Genomic DNA, 15,636 nt, shown 5'->3' with positions numbered 1-15,636 from the left:
ATGCTTATTTAACATGTGCAAGGTCCTGGGCTCAATCTCCATCACTTCCCCCTACCAATAAAGAGGAAAAGAAAATAAGAGATGAGGTGAAGAGAAGGTATTATCTGAGGTGGATGGGGAGAACACTGGATCATGTATCCTGGGCCTGCATAAACAATGTTAATGGGATAACAAAGGGAAACTATGTTCATGGAATTCCCCAGGGGAACAGCCTTGTTCTCTGTGAACACACACCACCCTGGGAGCAGTCTTGCCCTTGCCACCTGCCTCTATACTCAACTCCATCTCTGAAGTTCTTTCTCCTCCCTGAGATGTTAGGAGGCCTGAGCGTATGTGGGGGACAGGCTTCTAAGTGTGGAGGTACACTCTACCTTGCCTCTATAAAGTTGGAGAACCAATTGTCCTCTCTGCAGACACCCTGAACCAGCCAGGCAGCTGGACTACCCTTCCCCCCATGGCTCTGAAGTGACCAGGCTTGTCCTGGACATTGCTGGAGCAGGAGCATTTTCTGTACTGGTGCTTGTATGGCTTGGCTTTGCATTTTTTTTCATGTTCCTTCCCATTATGGGCTTCTTGTAGGGTCTGAGTGAATTTTAAATAAAGACCATGGGATCTTTTCCCTTGTTAGCGGATTTAATCATGAATTTCACTTTTACCAATAAGCCTGACTTTTCTGGTGGTGAGTGCTGCCTTCTCCACTTGGTGGCAGGCATCTGACTATCTAATGGCAGGGAGCTGGGGATGGTGGTGAGACCCAGTGGCTCTCCCCTCCACCAGAGCATCAGCATAAAGGGTACTTGTTAGGGATGCAAGTTCCTGGGCCCCAACTTAGGCCTACTGAATCAGACCCTCTGGGGTTGGGACCCAGGAGTTGGTTGTAACAAGCCTGCCAGGTGGGCCTGATTCACACTCCAGTTTGAGAACCAATGGACTACTTCAGGAGGTGGCTCAGTCCACTACTCCATCTCCACCAGCGGTTGGGATTTCCACCTCAGTCTCCCCATTACCCTGTTCAGTTTCCAGGCTCTCCTGGGCTCCAAAACCTCTCCTGGCTGGGTGGCCTTCTCTTTGAAAGTTCCTGTTCTGCTATCTCTGGGTCACAGCTCTCCCAGACTCCTCCTTTCCCTCCCGAAGCCCTCAGGCCCCTATCTTCCTGGCAGACACTCAACCCCTCCCACAACAAGCTCTCTGACAGCTCACAGTCTTCTCCTGAGCCTCATCTCTGACCCAACTCCAATTACCCAATTGTTTCTAAATGCCTAGAAGAGTCTCCACAGGGTATCTGACCAATTTCTTAAGTTTCATGTCTCCAAACACACCTGTCTGAGCAGTGTATGAATCTAAAATAGTCAAACTCACAAAAGCAGAGAGAAGAAAGGTGATTGCCAGGGGCTGGGGATGAGGGAAATGAGATGTTGGTCAGAAGGTATAGTGAGTGGCATCCCCCTCCACAGAAAAATCTTAACTAAGCTTCTCCAGAAATCTTCACCATAATTGATTTTAGGAGTATCAGCAAAAGAGTCTCTACAAAAGAGTTCAGTGTCGGTAAACTTACTATTTTTTTGTTGCTGTATTTTACTTGGCCATTGGCCTGGAAGAAATTAGCACTCCAGGTGCTGAATGCCCCTTTATTAGTTTTTCACAAACATGTATCCAGTATAGTAATTTGTAGAAGTGTGTTTGCAAATGAAAAATGTGATAAAAAAAAAAAAAAGAAGATAAATCCTTTAACAAGGCCTCTGGCCTTGAGCTGGGGCTTCACAGAGATGTCTACGTTTCTAAGATAAAAGAAGTTACCAATTGGGCTCCATGGTAACAGCTGGCAGGGGAGATAAGAAAGGGAAGAAGAAGCTCTCCCCTTCTCAGGTGTTGTCCTTAAAAGGTTAACTTGCCCAAAATAGTGAAAGAAAAAGCTGCTTTTATATGAACTTCTGCAGACTGTGAACTTCTGAGCCCCTCTTCTTATATGCTGGGTATAAAGTTCTGAAACTACCTGAACTCGGAGTTCAGGGGATTAATCGATTACAGCGAAAGCCCTTTGAACCTGGCTGCAGCCAAGTAAAACTGTTTCTTGCTATCTTCGGTGTCCTGCCTTGTCTGTGCCCTACAACAAGGGTACAGAGTTTCAGTTATGCAAGATGAGTAAGTTCTGGAGCTCTGAGGACTTCCGTGAACTGTACCTCACAGTTAGCATTTGGGGGTATGTGTGTGTGTGCGCAGTGAAAACACTCAAAATCTACCCTCTTAGCAGATGTCACATATTCAGTACAATGATGAATGTCAATGAGCTTGAGCATTGTGCTTTGTTCAAAGTATACACTTGTATCAAAACATTAATTGTATACCTTAAATTTTTGTCAATTATACTTCAGCTGAAAATTGTAATTGGGGAAAACACACACACATACACACCCCTGTCTAGTGGGGGCCCAGATCTGCCCTACTGCCAACATTCTTTCCCTCAGAGCATGGTGACCTCATCAGTCTCTTCCTCAGACAGAGTCATGAAGCACCAGCCAAAAAAAGGGGGCTGCAGAGGAGGGGCTATTTTTGGCAAAGGGCAAGAAGGGACGTGAGGAGGAGCAAGACATGGGTGGCAGGTTGGGGTCTGTGCTCCCAAGGAAGGTTCCAAGGAGTCTCCTCCTCCCCAGGCAGTAGCTTCTGGGAAGATGCCTGCAGAAGCCACGGAGGGCCAGATCCTCCCTTGCTTCACTCCCACACTGTTCATTCTAAAGAGAGGTGCTCACCTCACCCAGTGTGGAAACAGGGAGGCAGAACCAGGAAGTCCAGAAGCACTCAGAAGAGGAGGCTATAGTCCCCAAGAGGGAAGGGCCACTATGTTCTCGCCTTAGTTGGCTCTGTGGGCCTTACGAGGCCAGATTGTTGAGTTGCAGCTAGACATGAGCTGTGGGTCATGGTTTAAAAAAAAAAAAAGTATACAGCAAATCAGTTAATCCCCAGTCCTGTCTCATCTTGCAAGATCTGACACGATGGCTATTCCAGGACCCTTGACTGACTATTCCAGGACCCTTGTCTGATCTCAGCCCTATAAACCGTTTCTCTAATAACAGGAGGAAGATCAAGTCAGGAGGTAAGAATCAAAAGGAAGGGTATGAAGTGGCACCCCCTTTCTCCACAGAAAAGCCCTCTTCACTATGGCTGATTTTAGGACTGTCAGAAAAAGAGTCCAATGTAGATAAACTTCCTATTTTCGTGTCACCCTGTTTACTTGGCCACTGGCCAAGAAGATACCAGCACTCTGGGTGCTGGGCACCCCCTTACTAGTTGTTCACAAACATATCCAGTATAGTATTTTGAAGAAATGTGCAAACAAGGCCTCTGGCCTTGAGCTGGGGCTTCAAAGAGATGTCTACATTTTTAAGATAAGTTACAAATGGACTCCATGGTAACAGCTGGCAGGGGGAGGAAAGAAAGGGGAGAAGAAACTCTCCCTTTCTCAGGTGTTGTCCTTGAAGAGTTAACATGTCCAGAACAGTGAAAGAAGAAGCTGCTTTTATGTGAACTTCTGCAGACTGTGAACTTCTGAGCCCCTCCCCTTACATGCTGGGTATAAAACTCTGAAACTCCCTGAACTCGGGGTTCAGGGGATTGATTGATTACAGCAAAGGCTGTGCCCCCTGAGCCTGGTTGCAGCCAAATAAAACTGTTTCCTGCTATCTTCAGTGCCTTGCCTCATTTGTCCCTACAACAGGTATGCTTACTCAAAAGGGCCCATTGTGAAAATATTTTTGACAAATCCTTGTCAAACAGCACAGCAAGATGATTAAGACCAGACCCACCAACTATCAATTCTATAAAACAAGTTCCAATTAGGACCTCTTGGCTGGGTGAGGATGACCCGGATGCCTGAGGCTGTTAGCATAGCTTTATGTTATCATTGTAAGCTGTAGCTTTACTCCCCTCCTGGGGATTGGGTGTTCCACTTAGATACTTACAGATAAAGGCATGAATAATAGAGGTTTAGAAATTGAATGGAGGCTGTCAATACAGAGCCCGAGGTGATGCTTGGGCAGGACTCTAACAACCTTCCTTAAAAGCCCTAATAAAACTGGAGAATAAAGGAGTGAGTGGTCCTCTCCTCTTTGAAATCACCCAGCTCTCCCTTGGGGTGCTTTCTGTACCTTCTTTCTTGAAACATTTTCCTATAATTTTACTACATTTCATGTCTTGCTTGAAATCCTCTCCTGCAAAAACACAAGAGTTAAGAACACAATGTAAATCTCCAATAAGATGAATGGTATTTAGGACCTTGTGGCCAGAATCCTGTGGCTTGGAAGTCCAGGGGTTGATTCTCTCCTACAAAGGAGACCACAGACTAAATCACCAGGAGAACCACAGGGGCCTGCGGGGAGGGGTCTCCACTCACAAACTCAGGGCACATTACATGAGGTAGTTCTGAAGTAGTAAGCAAGATTTTAAAATCATGTGTCAGAATTACCCTAGGAAATTACTTAGGAAGATGTCTCATTGGATACAGTCCAGCTAGGGAAGCAACTGGACTATAACTTGAGAAGTAACACAGCAGTACACACCCTCACCCCCAGAAAGGTCCTAAAAGATCTGTGAGATGCATCAAGAAGGTACCCCCGGCTGCTCCTAGTCTTTCGCCACATGCGCGGAAGAGACTTTTGTACAGATAGTAGAGGTTTTGCAACAGCATCACTCCTGATGTAGTCTATGCCTTAAATTGATCTCAAAGGACATCCCAGGTTCAAGGGGAAGGGAATGCAATTGTCTTTTGCTAGGAGTGTTAATGAAAACCCCCCACATTGGGCTGTACTGCCTGGGTGCAAATCTCAATTTTGCCTTTCACTGGCTGTGTGAACTTGAGCCAGATCCTGAGCCTTACTGCTTCTTAATTGCCCAAGATCACATAGTCTGTGTGCAAAGACGGGGAGAACAGTGCAGGGATCTGACTCAAGGAGATGACTACATTGCATCCTGTAGAATATGGAAACCCTCAAGTCTTGGAGGAAGCAGCACCAAGGAAAGTATGTTCCCAGAAGGTGAACTTGGCCAGGAGAAGTGGGGAGCAGGGTGCCACTAGAGGATCAAGGCCAAGGTGTTGCTATAAGTCAATACTTTCAACTTTCATATTATTATCATATCCTAAAAAGAAATATATAATTAAATTTTAGTTTATTAATGAAATTAAAATTAAATACGAAGGAATAAGATTTTTCTGGGGAGGGTTTATCCACCTAAGATTGCCTGGATAACAAGTTGTGTAAGGGGATGAGGGCCTGGGGCCTGGGTGGGGAGGGAGCAGCAGAGCTGAAGGATGGATTGATTCAACTGGAGTGATCTAGAAAGGGGAAAGGGCAAGGAGGAGACAAAATCAGAAAGGGATCCCTGTTCCCAGTAGAGTCACCTGAGGAAGAGCTGACAGGTCACTAGGAGGGCTGGAAGCTCTGAGCTTTGCAGTTATCTCAAGAAAGCACGGGAGCTGATGTTTCTTGCCTTTTCTCCTACGTATCTGCCCTGTGTTGTGTGAAGTTGGTACAGGAAGGGTTCTATGTCTTAGAAGTTGATCTGGGGAAAATGCTACAGGCCTAGTGGGGCTCCCCTTGCCTGGCTCACGACTGGTTTCAGCTCCCCTGGTCTTCCCTGACAATTGAGTCTACCTGCCCAAAGCTGACCTTGGAGTCTGTCCTGGTAGCCTCAATTTCCCCTCCAGTCCCATCTCCACCTACCCAAGCAGCTGACCTCCATGGACAGCCCCTCCAGCATGCTCCATGCAGGCCCACAGTGACCTGTCTAGGGCATAAGCCTGAAACTGTCATTCCTCAGCCTAGGCTGTGCTGTTGAGAGACAGAAGGCAGCACAGCCTTCCTGGAGCTGCCCCTGCCCATCACTGCCCCAGCCCTTCCTCTCTGTGCCCCTGCCCTGCACTCCCTCCTGGTCTAGACATGCCCACGTGGGAGTAATACAGCTTTGCAGAGCTGCTCCAGCTCCATGAGCACCTTCTCCCTGGATTATCTCCCCACTTTCCCCTGGCCCTCAAGGGCTCACCGCTACACCTGCTCCACATCCTTACAGGTGTCGCCTCCTGAATGCAGGCATTTCAGGTCCTCTCTCTAGGCAGAATGGGCCATAGCCTTGCTTCCCCGACTCCATCAGCTGGGACATCCTAGTTGCTTTTGCGGTACATGGGTACACTTAAATCCCCGATGTCTCCTCAGGAGGCTGTTAGCTGCTTGAGAATAATATGTGGTTTCAGATAAAGAATGTAAAAAGGACTCCAATAATGTGAGCTTCCCAGGCAAAAGTGGCTCTCCTCAGAGCAGCCCTTCCCTATGGTACCCCCACAGCTCCAGGACTTTCTTTCCTAGCAACCCTCATAATTTGTTCCCACGTGAGGATTTCATTAACACTGGATGAAATGTTCTGCTCCCCTGAATAGGACTCAGGAGTAAGCAAGTCAGGCATGATCCTTAGAGTTTATGCTCAAACAGATATTTGTATTCCCATGTTCCTGGCAACATTGCTTGTGATACCCAAAATATGAAAACAACTCATATGCCCACCCATGGATGAATGGATAAACAAAATGTGGTATAAACATACGACAGAATATTATCCCTCTTTAAAAAGGAAGAAAATCCTGTCACATGTTGTAACACAGATGAACTTCTAAGACATTATGCTAAGTGAAATAAACCAGTCACAAAAGTTAATTGAAAACTGTACCTCGAATAGTCAAAATCATAGGAACAGAAACTAGAATAATGGTTGCCATGGGGAACAGAGAGTTTTGCTTAGTGGCTCTGGAGTTTCAGTTTGGGAAGATGAAAACATTATGGAAATGGTGACAATGGTTACACAGTAATATAAAGGTACTTAATATCGCCAAAGGTACACTTAAAAGTAGTTAAAATGGTAAATTTTATGTTACGTATATTTCACCAAAATTTTATTTATTTTCAGCTCTACTGAGGTATGATTAACAAAACTATATAAATGTAAATGCACAATATTTTACAACTTGTAAAAATTAAAATTTAATTTAAAAATTTTTTCCTAACAAATGGAAGAGAAACCCTGGGCCTCTGGAAGTTCCAACCAGGGCACACAACTGCATCAGGCAGCTGGTTGCTTAAACAAGGTATTTTTGTTTCAACTGATCCCTGGGATTATTAGGAAGCTGCTAGATTTTTAATCTTTTCTCTTCCCAGACTGAAAAGGTTATCCAAGGGTATCTCATCTTAGACAATTTCCTCTCCTCAATTACTTTTAAACATCAATCCACAAGGAAGTCCTCTTTGGTAATAAAGATGGGAATGAGGACACACCCACAACAATGTGCTATCTGGGGACATCTTGGTTTAAATGCCCTGCTCAGTGTGCATGGTGCTAGGGGAGGGGGTATTGGGCTCTGTTGCTAAACAGGAACCTGTCACCAGGGAAACTTTTTTTTTTTTTTGGAGGGGGATATTGAGAATTGAATCCAAAGGTACTTTATCACTGAGCTAAGTCCCCAGCCCTTTTTTTTTTTTTTAAGACAGAGACTCACTAAATTGCTTACAGTCTCACTAAATTGCTGAAGCTGGCTGGCCTCAAACTTGCAATCCTCCTGCCTAAACCTTCCAAACCCCTGGGATTACAAGCATACACCACACACCCATCAGAACCTTGTAGAGTTGCACAGCGTCACCTATGTGCTATCTGCCCAGCCTTCTTCCTCACAGCTCTCTTACCCTGAGCAATGCTGATAGAGACCCAGATAGAGGCATGGGTGGAATGGGGACTCCTGGGAGGAAGATTCCTTGGCTCTAAGCCATCTCTAGATGCCCCCAGGAATTATAGGTTATAGAGACCAATTGAAGCCACAGGTAGGAGGCCACTTTATGGGATTTTCCCGTCTTACCTGCTTAGCCAGGATTCCCAGCACAGCAAATTTTACTTACGGGCTACAGGTGGCATGGAGCCCCCGTATGTGTGCTCCCCTCCCTGTTTCATCCAAGTGACAACTGGACATCTAGGAAAGGAGAGGTGTCCCCACTCTGCTTTGGTAAATGCAATCTTGACAGTTGATGTGTCTTAAAGTCTTAAAGCACTCAGTGGGAGGTGAAGCCTCCTTCCCCTGCAAGGGCCTCCCTCTCCACGGTCAGAGTCTTTCCTGAGGGTCAGAAGCTTACCTAGGCAGGGGTAGAGGACTGTCCTGACCCTCCCCATTCTGGGGACCCCCACCAATGGGCCCAGTAGATGCAGTGATCAGGGCACAGAAAGTCCAATGTGCTCTTCAAATGGGGCTTAGGGAAGGAGCCCCCAACTGGGGCTGCAGCTGGTTACATGGCTCAGCTCAGGGCCAGGTTTTCTAGGAATGAGGCAGGCAGTCCTTCACCTGCCATTCCTGAGAGCTGGGTTCTCCCAAAGGAGAGACTGTTTTTATAAGGCTTTCAGTTTTGCAGCAGAGGTTACAGAAAAACACAAAATTCTGCCATCAACTATTAACCCCCTGTGCCCCAGTATGTTTTAGTCACAGGACTTTTACACCACCCACACCCAAACATACTTGACCCAGAAAACCTCCATGAAGCAGGTCCACTTAGGAGTTTTGAGGACCCTGGGCATTTTTGCCTTCAAGGACCTCTTCCTGAATGCAAAGTATATAAAATATAAAAAATACATATATTTTAACAATTGCATGGGTATAAAGATGAATATGTTAATAGTGTATAGTAAAATGATTTCTTCTGCCTAAAATTTCAGTTTTCCTTCTGATTTTTTTTTAAAGAGAGATCATTTTTAATATTTATTTTAGTTTTCGGTGGACACAACATCTTTCATTTTATTTTTATATGGTGCTGAGGATCGATCCCAGCGCCCCGTGCATGCCGGGCGAGCGCGCTACCGCTTGAGCCACATCCCCAGCCCTTCCTTCTGATTTTAAAAGAAAACTTTTGGTGGCTCTCTAATGCCAGCACCACCTCTAGCTCCTGGCTCCCGCCAAAGGAGAAGCTGGGTAAGTAAGAAGGTCTTTCTACCATGGCTAAGCCGCTCCCAAGAGTGCACCCTCTACTGGAGGAGTAAAGATGCCTCATCGTTGCAGGCCTGGTATTGTGGCATTTCGTGAAATTAGACGTTATCAGAAATCCATTGAACTTCTGATTTGCAACTCCCCCTTTCAGTGTCTTGTGAGAGAAGTTGCTCAGGACTTCAAAACAAATCTGCACTTCCAGAGTACAGCTATTTGTGTTTTGCAGAAGGGAGGCAAGGCCTATCTGGTTGGCCTTTGTGAAGACACCAACCTATGTGGTATCCATGCCATATGTGTAACAATTATGCCAAAAGACATCCAACTGGCACATTGCATACGTGGAGAACATGCTTAAGAATTCACTATGATGGGGGCTCGGGTTGTAGCTCGATGGTTGAGCGCTTGCCTCGGGTGCATGAGGCACTGGGTTCAATCCTCAGCATCATATTAAAAAATAAATAAATAAAATAAAGATATTGTGTCCATATACAACTAAAAAATATATCTTTAAAAAATTCACTATAATGGGGGCTGGGGTTGTGGCTCAGAGGTGGAGCGCTGGCCTGGCATGAGTGAGGCATGGGTTTTGATCCTCAGCACCACATAAAATAAAATAAAAATATTGTGTCTACCTATAACTAAAAAATAAATATTTTAAAAAATTCACTATAATGGGGAACATTTCATTCTCAAAAAAATTTTTTTTCTCTTCTTCCTGTTATTGGTAGTTCTTAAGTTACATATTTTTTTCCAAAGGGTCAAAAGGTACCTAAGTATATGATTGTGAGTGGAAAAACAGGGGACAGAAATCAGGTATTGGTCGGTTTTCCATTTTCATTGTGTGTAAATTTTTTTCTTTTCTTCTTTTTATTTTATTTTATTTATTTATTTATTTATTATTTAGTGGTGCTGGGGATTGAACCCATGGCCTTGTACATGTGAGGCAAGCACTCTAACTACTTAGCTACATCCTCAGCCCTGTGTGTGAATTTTTAATATAAATGCAGGCATATAGAGCATTAATGAAAGTCAAAATTTTTCAGTGAACAAGTTTCAGTAGTTCAACTTTATAACAATTATAAATAAAACTGTTAAAATTTTCTGGACAATGCCAGCATTTGGATTTTTTTAAAACAAGTAAAATTTTTATTGACGGGAACTAAATGGTGTTTGTAGCATTTTTATCACAGTAGATGCCACCCATTCACTAGACTTTTCTGAGTTGTCCTACATGCAAGTACATGTTTTTAATGTTGTCTTCTGTGCTGTTCCTGTAAGTTTGCTATTAAAATACATTAAACTATAAAAAGAAAAGAAAATAGGGCTGGGGATATAGCTCAGTTGGTAGAGTGCTTGCCTCACATGCACAAAGCCCTGTGTTCAACCCCCAGCACCACCAAAAAATAAAATAAAATAAAACTTTTGGAGGGAACCTTAAAAGTGTTGTGGCTAGAGCCTCCCTTGTCTATTGTCTATTCTAGTTCTGCATCAAGGGACATTCGAGTAGAGACAAGAGACCTGGCTAAGTGGGAGGGTTCAACCTTCCCAGTAGTGTGACCTGGGCCACTCACTTCACCTTTCTGTGCCTCAGTTTCCTTACCTGGGAATTATAATACTGTCTACCTCAAAGAGTTTATGAGGGGATTACATTAAAACCATATATGGGGGGAGAGATCATATATGGGCTGGGGACACAACTCTTTAGTAGAGGGCTTGTCTTGAATGTATGAGAACCTGGGTTTGATTCCCAGTACTTGGGCGGGGGGGAGTTACATTATCTAAGTACCTTGGTTGAAGTGAAGCCTGGCACCGATGCTCTCTATAATAGAGTTAGCTGTCATTTACATTCTTGCTGTGGTTGCTCCTAGCCACCTCGCTAACCCTCTGAACTCTTAACCAGCACTATTCTAGAAAACCAAGGTGGAGCTTCCAGTGTATAGGGATATCTCACTTAGATTCCTTGGAGCAGAAACAATCATTTTAAAGCTGGTCATTCAGTAAAAGGAATTTATTATAAAATTCCTTGGCAGAATTGCCCATGGTGAGCCCCGAGGAAATCTGAACTACCAGAAATCTGGTGGTTTCCTCTTGACCTGAGAGGGTAAATGAGGTTACCGGTGGGAACGAGGAATCACAGGACTGTAATCTGCCGCCTACTCTTCTCCATCTGTTTAGCAGGTGCCAGAGCTCAGGGAATTTAGTGCCTTTTAAAATGTAAAGGCCTCTGGGATAAATTAATTTCTTAATCCCTTAACAGTCACACAAGAGAAAGGTCTGACAGCTGGGTTTTCTGAGGGGGACAAGAACGAATATGTGTCAGGGTCTTTACATACATTATCTTGCTTAATCTGGACAACAGTCCCATTCTTAGGGATTACTGTCCCCATTTTATAAACAAGCAAACAGAGGCTCAGAAAGGATTGGTGACCTGCCTAAAGGTCACCCTACTCCTTCCTATTGCCCCCAGAGAACCATGAGTCCTGAGAAAGGATCAAGGGCAGAGAGAAAGGCAAAAGGAAATCAGCCTGCCTGGGTCTGTCTCTGTCGTAGCTAATCTGCTGAAACGCTCTGGGCTTCAGTTTCCCCACATGTACAAGTGGGGAGTTGACCCAAGGATCCCATGTAACCCGCTTTGCTTACCCTCTTCCCTACCTGGACAGACAGCAGGCAACTGCTATGGTCTGACTGTTTATGTCCCCACAAAATGCATACATTGAAATCCTAACCCCAAAGGTGGTGGCATGGGGAGGTGAGACCTCCGGGAGGTGATCAGGCCATGAGGGTGGGGCCCTTTCACGAATGGGATTTGTGACTTTATAAAAGAGACCTCAGAAAAGTCCCCCACCCCTTTCCTAATGTGAAGTGAGAAAGCCGCTGTCTATGAACCAGAAAGTGGGCCCTCCCTCATCAGACCCAGAATGTCAGTGCTTTGATCTTGAACTTCCAGCCTCCGGAACTGGGAGAAGGAATTTTTCTATTGTTTCAAAGGTACCCAGCCTGTGCTATTTTGTTATGGCAGCCCAAACTAGGATGCAGGGCCCCCTGTGGCATTTCTTTAGTTCCTGAGGAGTCACCAGTGTTGCCTCCCCTCCCTGACCTCAAAAGCAGCATCACTCCTTTGGGGGCAGGTGTGTTGAGGGGTCTTTATAATGTGTTAGATTGCTCAGAAACCTCCAGCTAGCCAGAGGAACTGTTTTGTATCCAGATCCTCCCTCCCTGCCTGTTTTTTTTTTTTTAGCAAAAGAAAGCTGGCAGCAGCAGCTTGTCTCCTTTGTGAAGGTAAACAGCTGAGTCACCGACTTCTACTTCACTCAACAGCTCCACCACTTCCTGCCCACTCTTACTCAAGGAAGAGTGATTCTACAAGCTGGGTTGGGCTTCTCTGACTCCGAGGGGGAAAATCACCTGCCCCCAGGAGGGACTGTAGCTGAGAGAACCAGAAGGGGCAGCATGTGCAGTGGCCCTGGGGACAAGGCCCTACCCAGCAGTGAGGGGAAAACACGGTCCTACCTCCGAAGGCTGGCCTCATGCTGAAGTCGTGGTCATCCACTCTGAGAAGCTGCTGAGGTTTTCCTGTTCCGATTTTAGTCATGTCGAGGTTCTTTTTGTAAGAGTTACTGCAAAGAAAAACCAGAAAACAGGATCTATCTGTAGGCAACTTTTCTCCATCCTGCCTTGTCCTTCTCAGCCAGGGAGAGGGAGGGCTGAAGGACCCCACCACCACCACTAGAACCCTCACAGGAAGACCACCCTGAGGACCAGGCCTTCCTAAAGTGGACGACCTCCTGGGCAGAGCAGCATTCTACCTGGCACAAGGCTCCTAACTGTCTTGCCAAAAGTTTTGATTGAATGGAAATAGTGGGTTTGAGTGTTGGGGGATGCTTTTTATTTATTTATTTATTTTTGAAAAATTTCTCATATGTTATTATAGTATTGGTTTTGTGATTAATATGCTTCTAAGGAAAATGTGGTCAAAGTTTTAAAATAATGGTTTTTGGGCTGGGGTCATGGCTCAGTGACAGAGCGCTTGCCTAGCATGTGGGAGGCCCTGGGCTCGAATCTCAGCACCGCATATAAATCAATGATTAAAATAAAGGTCCATCCACAGCTAAAACAAATATAAAAAAAAATAAAATAATGTTTTTATCCAGCCAGACCTGATGCTTCTTCCATCAGTCCCAGTGGCAGGTTTGCAGCGGCCCTGGGGGGCCTCCGTCCCAGGACAGACAGGCGAAGCCGGCAGGTCAGGGCCATGGGTGGATTGAGTTGCTCTGAACATCCAGCAAGATGGTGATGGCCAGAGCTGCCACCCAGCACTGCAGGCCCTGGTTCTTTCCAGACCCTGGTCTTCACCTCAATCACACACAATCCCAAAGGAGTCAAATCCAGAACACTCTACAGCAATTGTCTACTGACAAGGTTATCACCAAACAAGAAAAAGAGAAAGAAAAGGATAGGAAAAAAAGTAAAGAATGAAGAAAAGAAGAGGGGGATGGGAGGGGAAAGAGAAAAAGAAGGGAAGAGGGGAAACCTCACACAGCCAACCCAACCCACAGCACCTCGTCTGCTCTTCCTACAGGCTCACTGGCTTGTGCCTAGCACCAGAGTTATTTTCATGTGTCTCACTTAACCTTCTAAGAGAGTTGGGTCTGAGTTCAGCTCTGTGTCTGTCATACTAAGCACAATGCCTGGTACACAGTGGGCATTCAATAAATGGGATCAGCATGACAGGACAATGGCCAGCTTCTAGAAGGAATTTTAACCAGTTTCATTTTAGCCTATTTGGTCAAAATTATTCAGATGGTTCTCAGGCCTGACCACATATTAGGGTCATTCTTGGAGCTTTCAAAAATCCTGGTGCTCTGGCCACAACCCAGACCAATCAAATCCATATCTCTGAGTGGGACCTGAGCATCAGCATTTTTTAAAGTTCCCCGGCTAATCCCCAGAGAGCCAAGGCTGAAGAGCACTTAAGAGCACTAAGCATTTTTAGATTGTGCAATCCCTTGCGACAATAAGCTCTATCTGGCTTTGTGTCTTGTTGACTAGACCAGTGATTCTCAAACCTTGCTACTAACAATAATCACCTGGGGAGGTTGTCAAAGTACTGATGCCTACCCAGTCCCAAGCCTAGAGATTTGGATTTAATGGGTTTGGTCACAGCACTGAGAGGTTTCAAAAGCCCTGGTGATTCCAAGGTGCAGCAATGTTTAAGAACCCCTAGGACACTTGAATCCAATTCCTGTGGAAGAGTCTAGAGAACTGCCTAGAGCTCCTGTTCATGCTGATGATTTAGGTGTAAAAAGGTGAGAAAACTAATTCACATGCAGAAAGAACTAGATTGCTTCTCAGGGACTGTGATTCTGCTACTTGCAGCATATAGAAGATTTTCAGAAATAAATGAAGAGGTTTCGAGTGTTCATTTGTACATACCCCGATTTCACTCTCCATGTCATTACACTTTATTCGCTTTTAAAACAAATGTGCGTGTTTCCAATTTAAACTGTAAGAGGAAGGCAGCATGTTTCCCCTCTTGGGATCTTGGAGACCTCTCCCTGTGAAATTCTTAATGTTCATTCTCTACCAGCTCTGCCTCAGATGGTGTGATTCAAAGGGAAATCAAAGCAGTGCTGATCAATAAAGTAGCCACTTGTCAATGTGACTGTTTACATTTTAATTAAAATTAAATTAATATTTAGTTTCTCAGTTATACCAGCCATACATATGTGCTAGTGGCTACTCTCCTGAACAGTGCAGATATATAACATTTCCGCAATCCGAAAAAACGCTTTGTTAGTTCTGCACTAACTGATTGAGGTTGGGTTGCCCGGGCCCCAAACAGATTCCACTGTAAGCCCCACTCTGGAAACCGCCTGGTCACCTTTTACAGCCCTAGACCTCCCAGTCATTCCCCCAATTCCGGTGAGGGCTCTGGCACCACCTGTTTCTCTTCATTCTGTCCCTCCCAAATGTCGGCATACATATAGACTGCCCTTCCACACTCTGGTGGCACAATTTCTCGATTCCTGGTCTCCAGTTCATTTGCTCAACATGTTCCTATGCACTACTGTTCTGCCCATCTCTGTTCCAGTCATGGGAAGGGCATATACCCTGTCCTCACAGGGCTTATAACCTAGTGGGAGACATAACAATTGAACAAGTGGACAGATAAATAAAGTAACTCCAGGAAGTACCAAGTGCCATAAAAAATGACAAGCAGAGAGATGGGTTGGGGTAGAGAGCTCATTAGAAGGTGGCAGAGAACTGTGAGACCAGGAAGGAGTGAGGGAGGGAGATGGGGAGCTATGAGAAGATCTGAAGGAAGAGAGAACAGCATGGGTGGTGCCCTGGAACAGTCTAGCTGTGAGCAAAGCCTCTTCACCCAGCTCATTCAGTTTCATCTAGTTTCTAATGCACTCACCCTCTACCCCTTGAACCCTGCTGCTATCTTCAAACTGCCCTGTTTTCACGTTCTTCAGCAATGGCGGTTCTGAAGGACCTGGGGGCTCAGCAGACATGCCTGACCCTCCTCCCCCAGAGCCATTTGAGTTCCACCCTCAACCCCCCAGCTCCTCAGCTTCTCCCTCTTTCCCTGTGCACTCCTATTAGCATTCAATCTCAATTCCAGAGTCTCC

General features: G+C 45.3%; 1 protein-coding gene across 1 annotated transcript in view; it reads right to left on the bottom strand.

Annotated features, from left to right (window-relative positions):
- The window catches only part of Gabrr2 (gamma-aminobutyric acid type A receptor subunit rho2), a 50,899-nt gene extending 38,329 nt beyond the window's left edge, over positions 1 to 12,570 (bottom strand). The window contains exon 1 of the mRNA XM_027928260.2: positions 12,512 to 12,570. Within this exon, the coding sequence (XP_027784061.2) occupies positions 12,512 to 12,530 (19 nt within the window). The 5' untranslated portion in view covers positions 12,531 to 12,570. The remainder of the gene's footprint in view (positions 1 to 12,511) is intronic.
- Positions 12,571 to 15,636: the final 3,066 nt, after the last annotated feature.

This window comes from Marmota flaviventris, chromosome 6, assembly GCF_047511675.1.
Source record: "Marmota flaviventris isolate mMarFla1 chromosome 6, mMarFla1.hap1, whole genome shotgun sequence".
Classification (NCBI taxonomy): Eukaryota; Metazoa; Chordata; class Mammalia; order Rodentia; family Sciuridae; genus Marmota; species Marmota flaviventris.
This window is presented reverse-complemented; position numbering and strand designations above follow the sequence as displayed.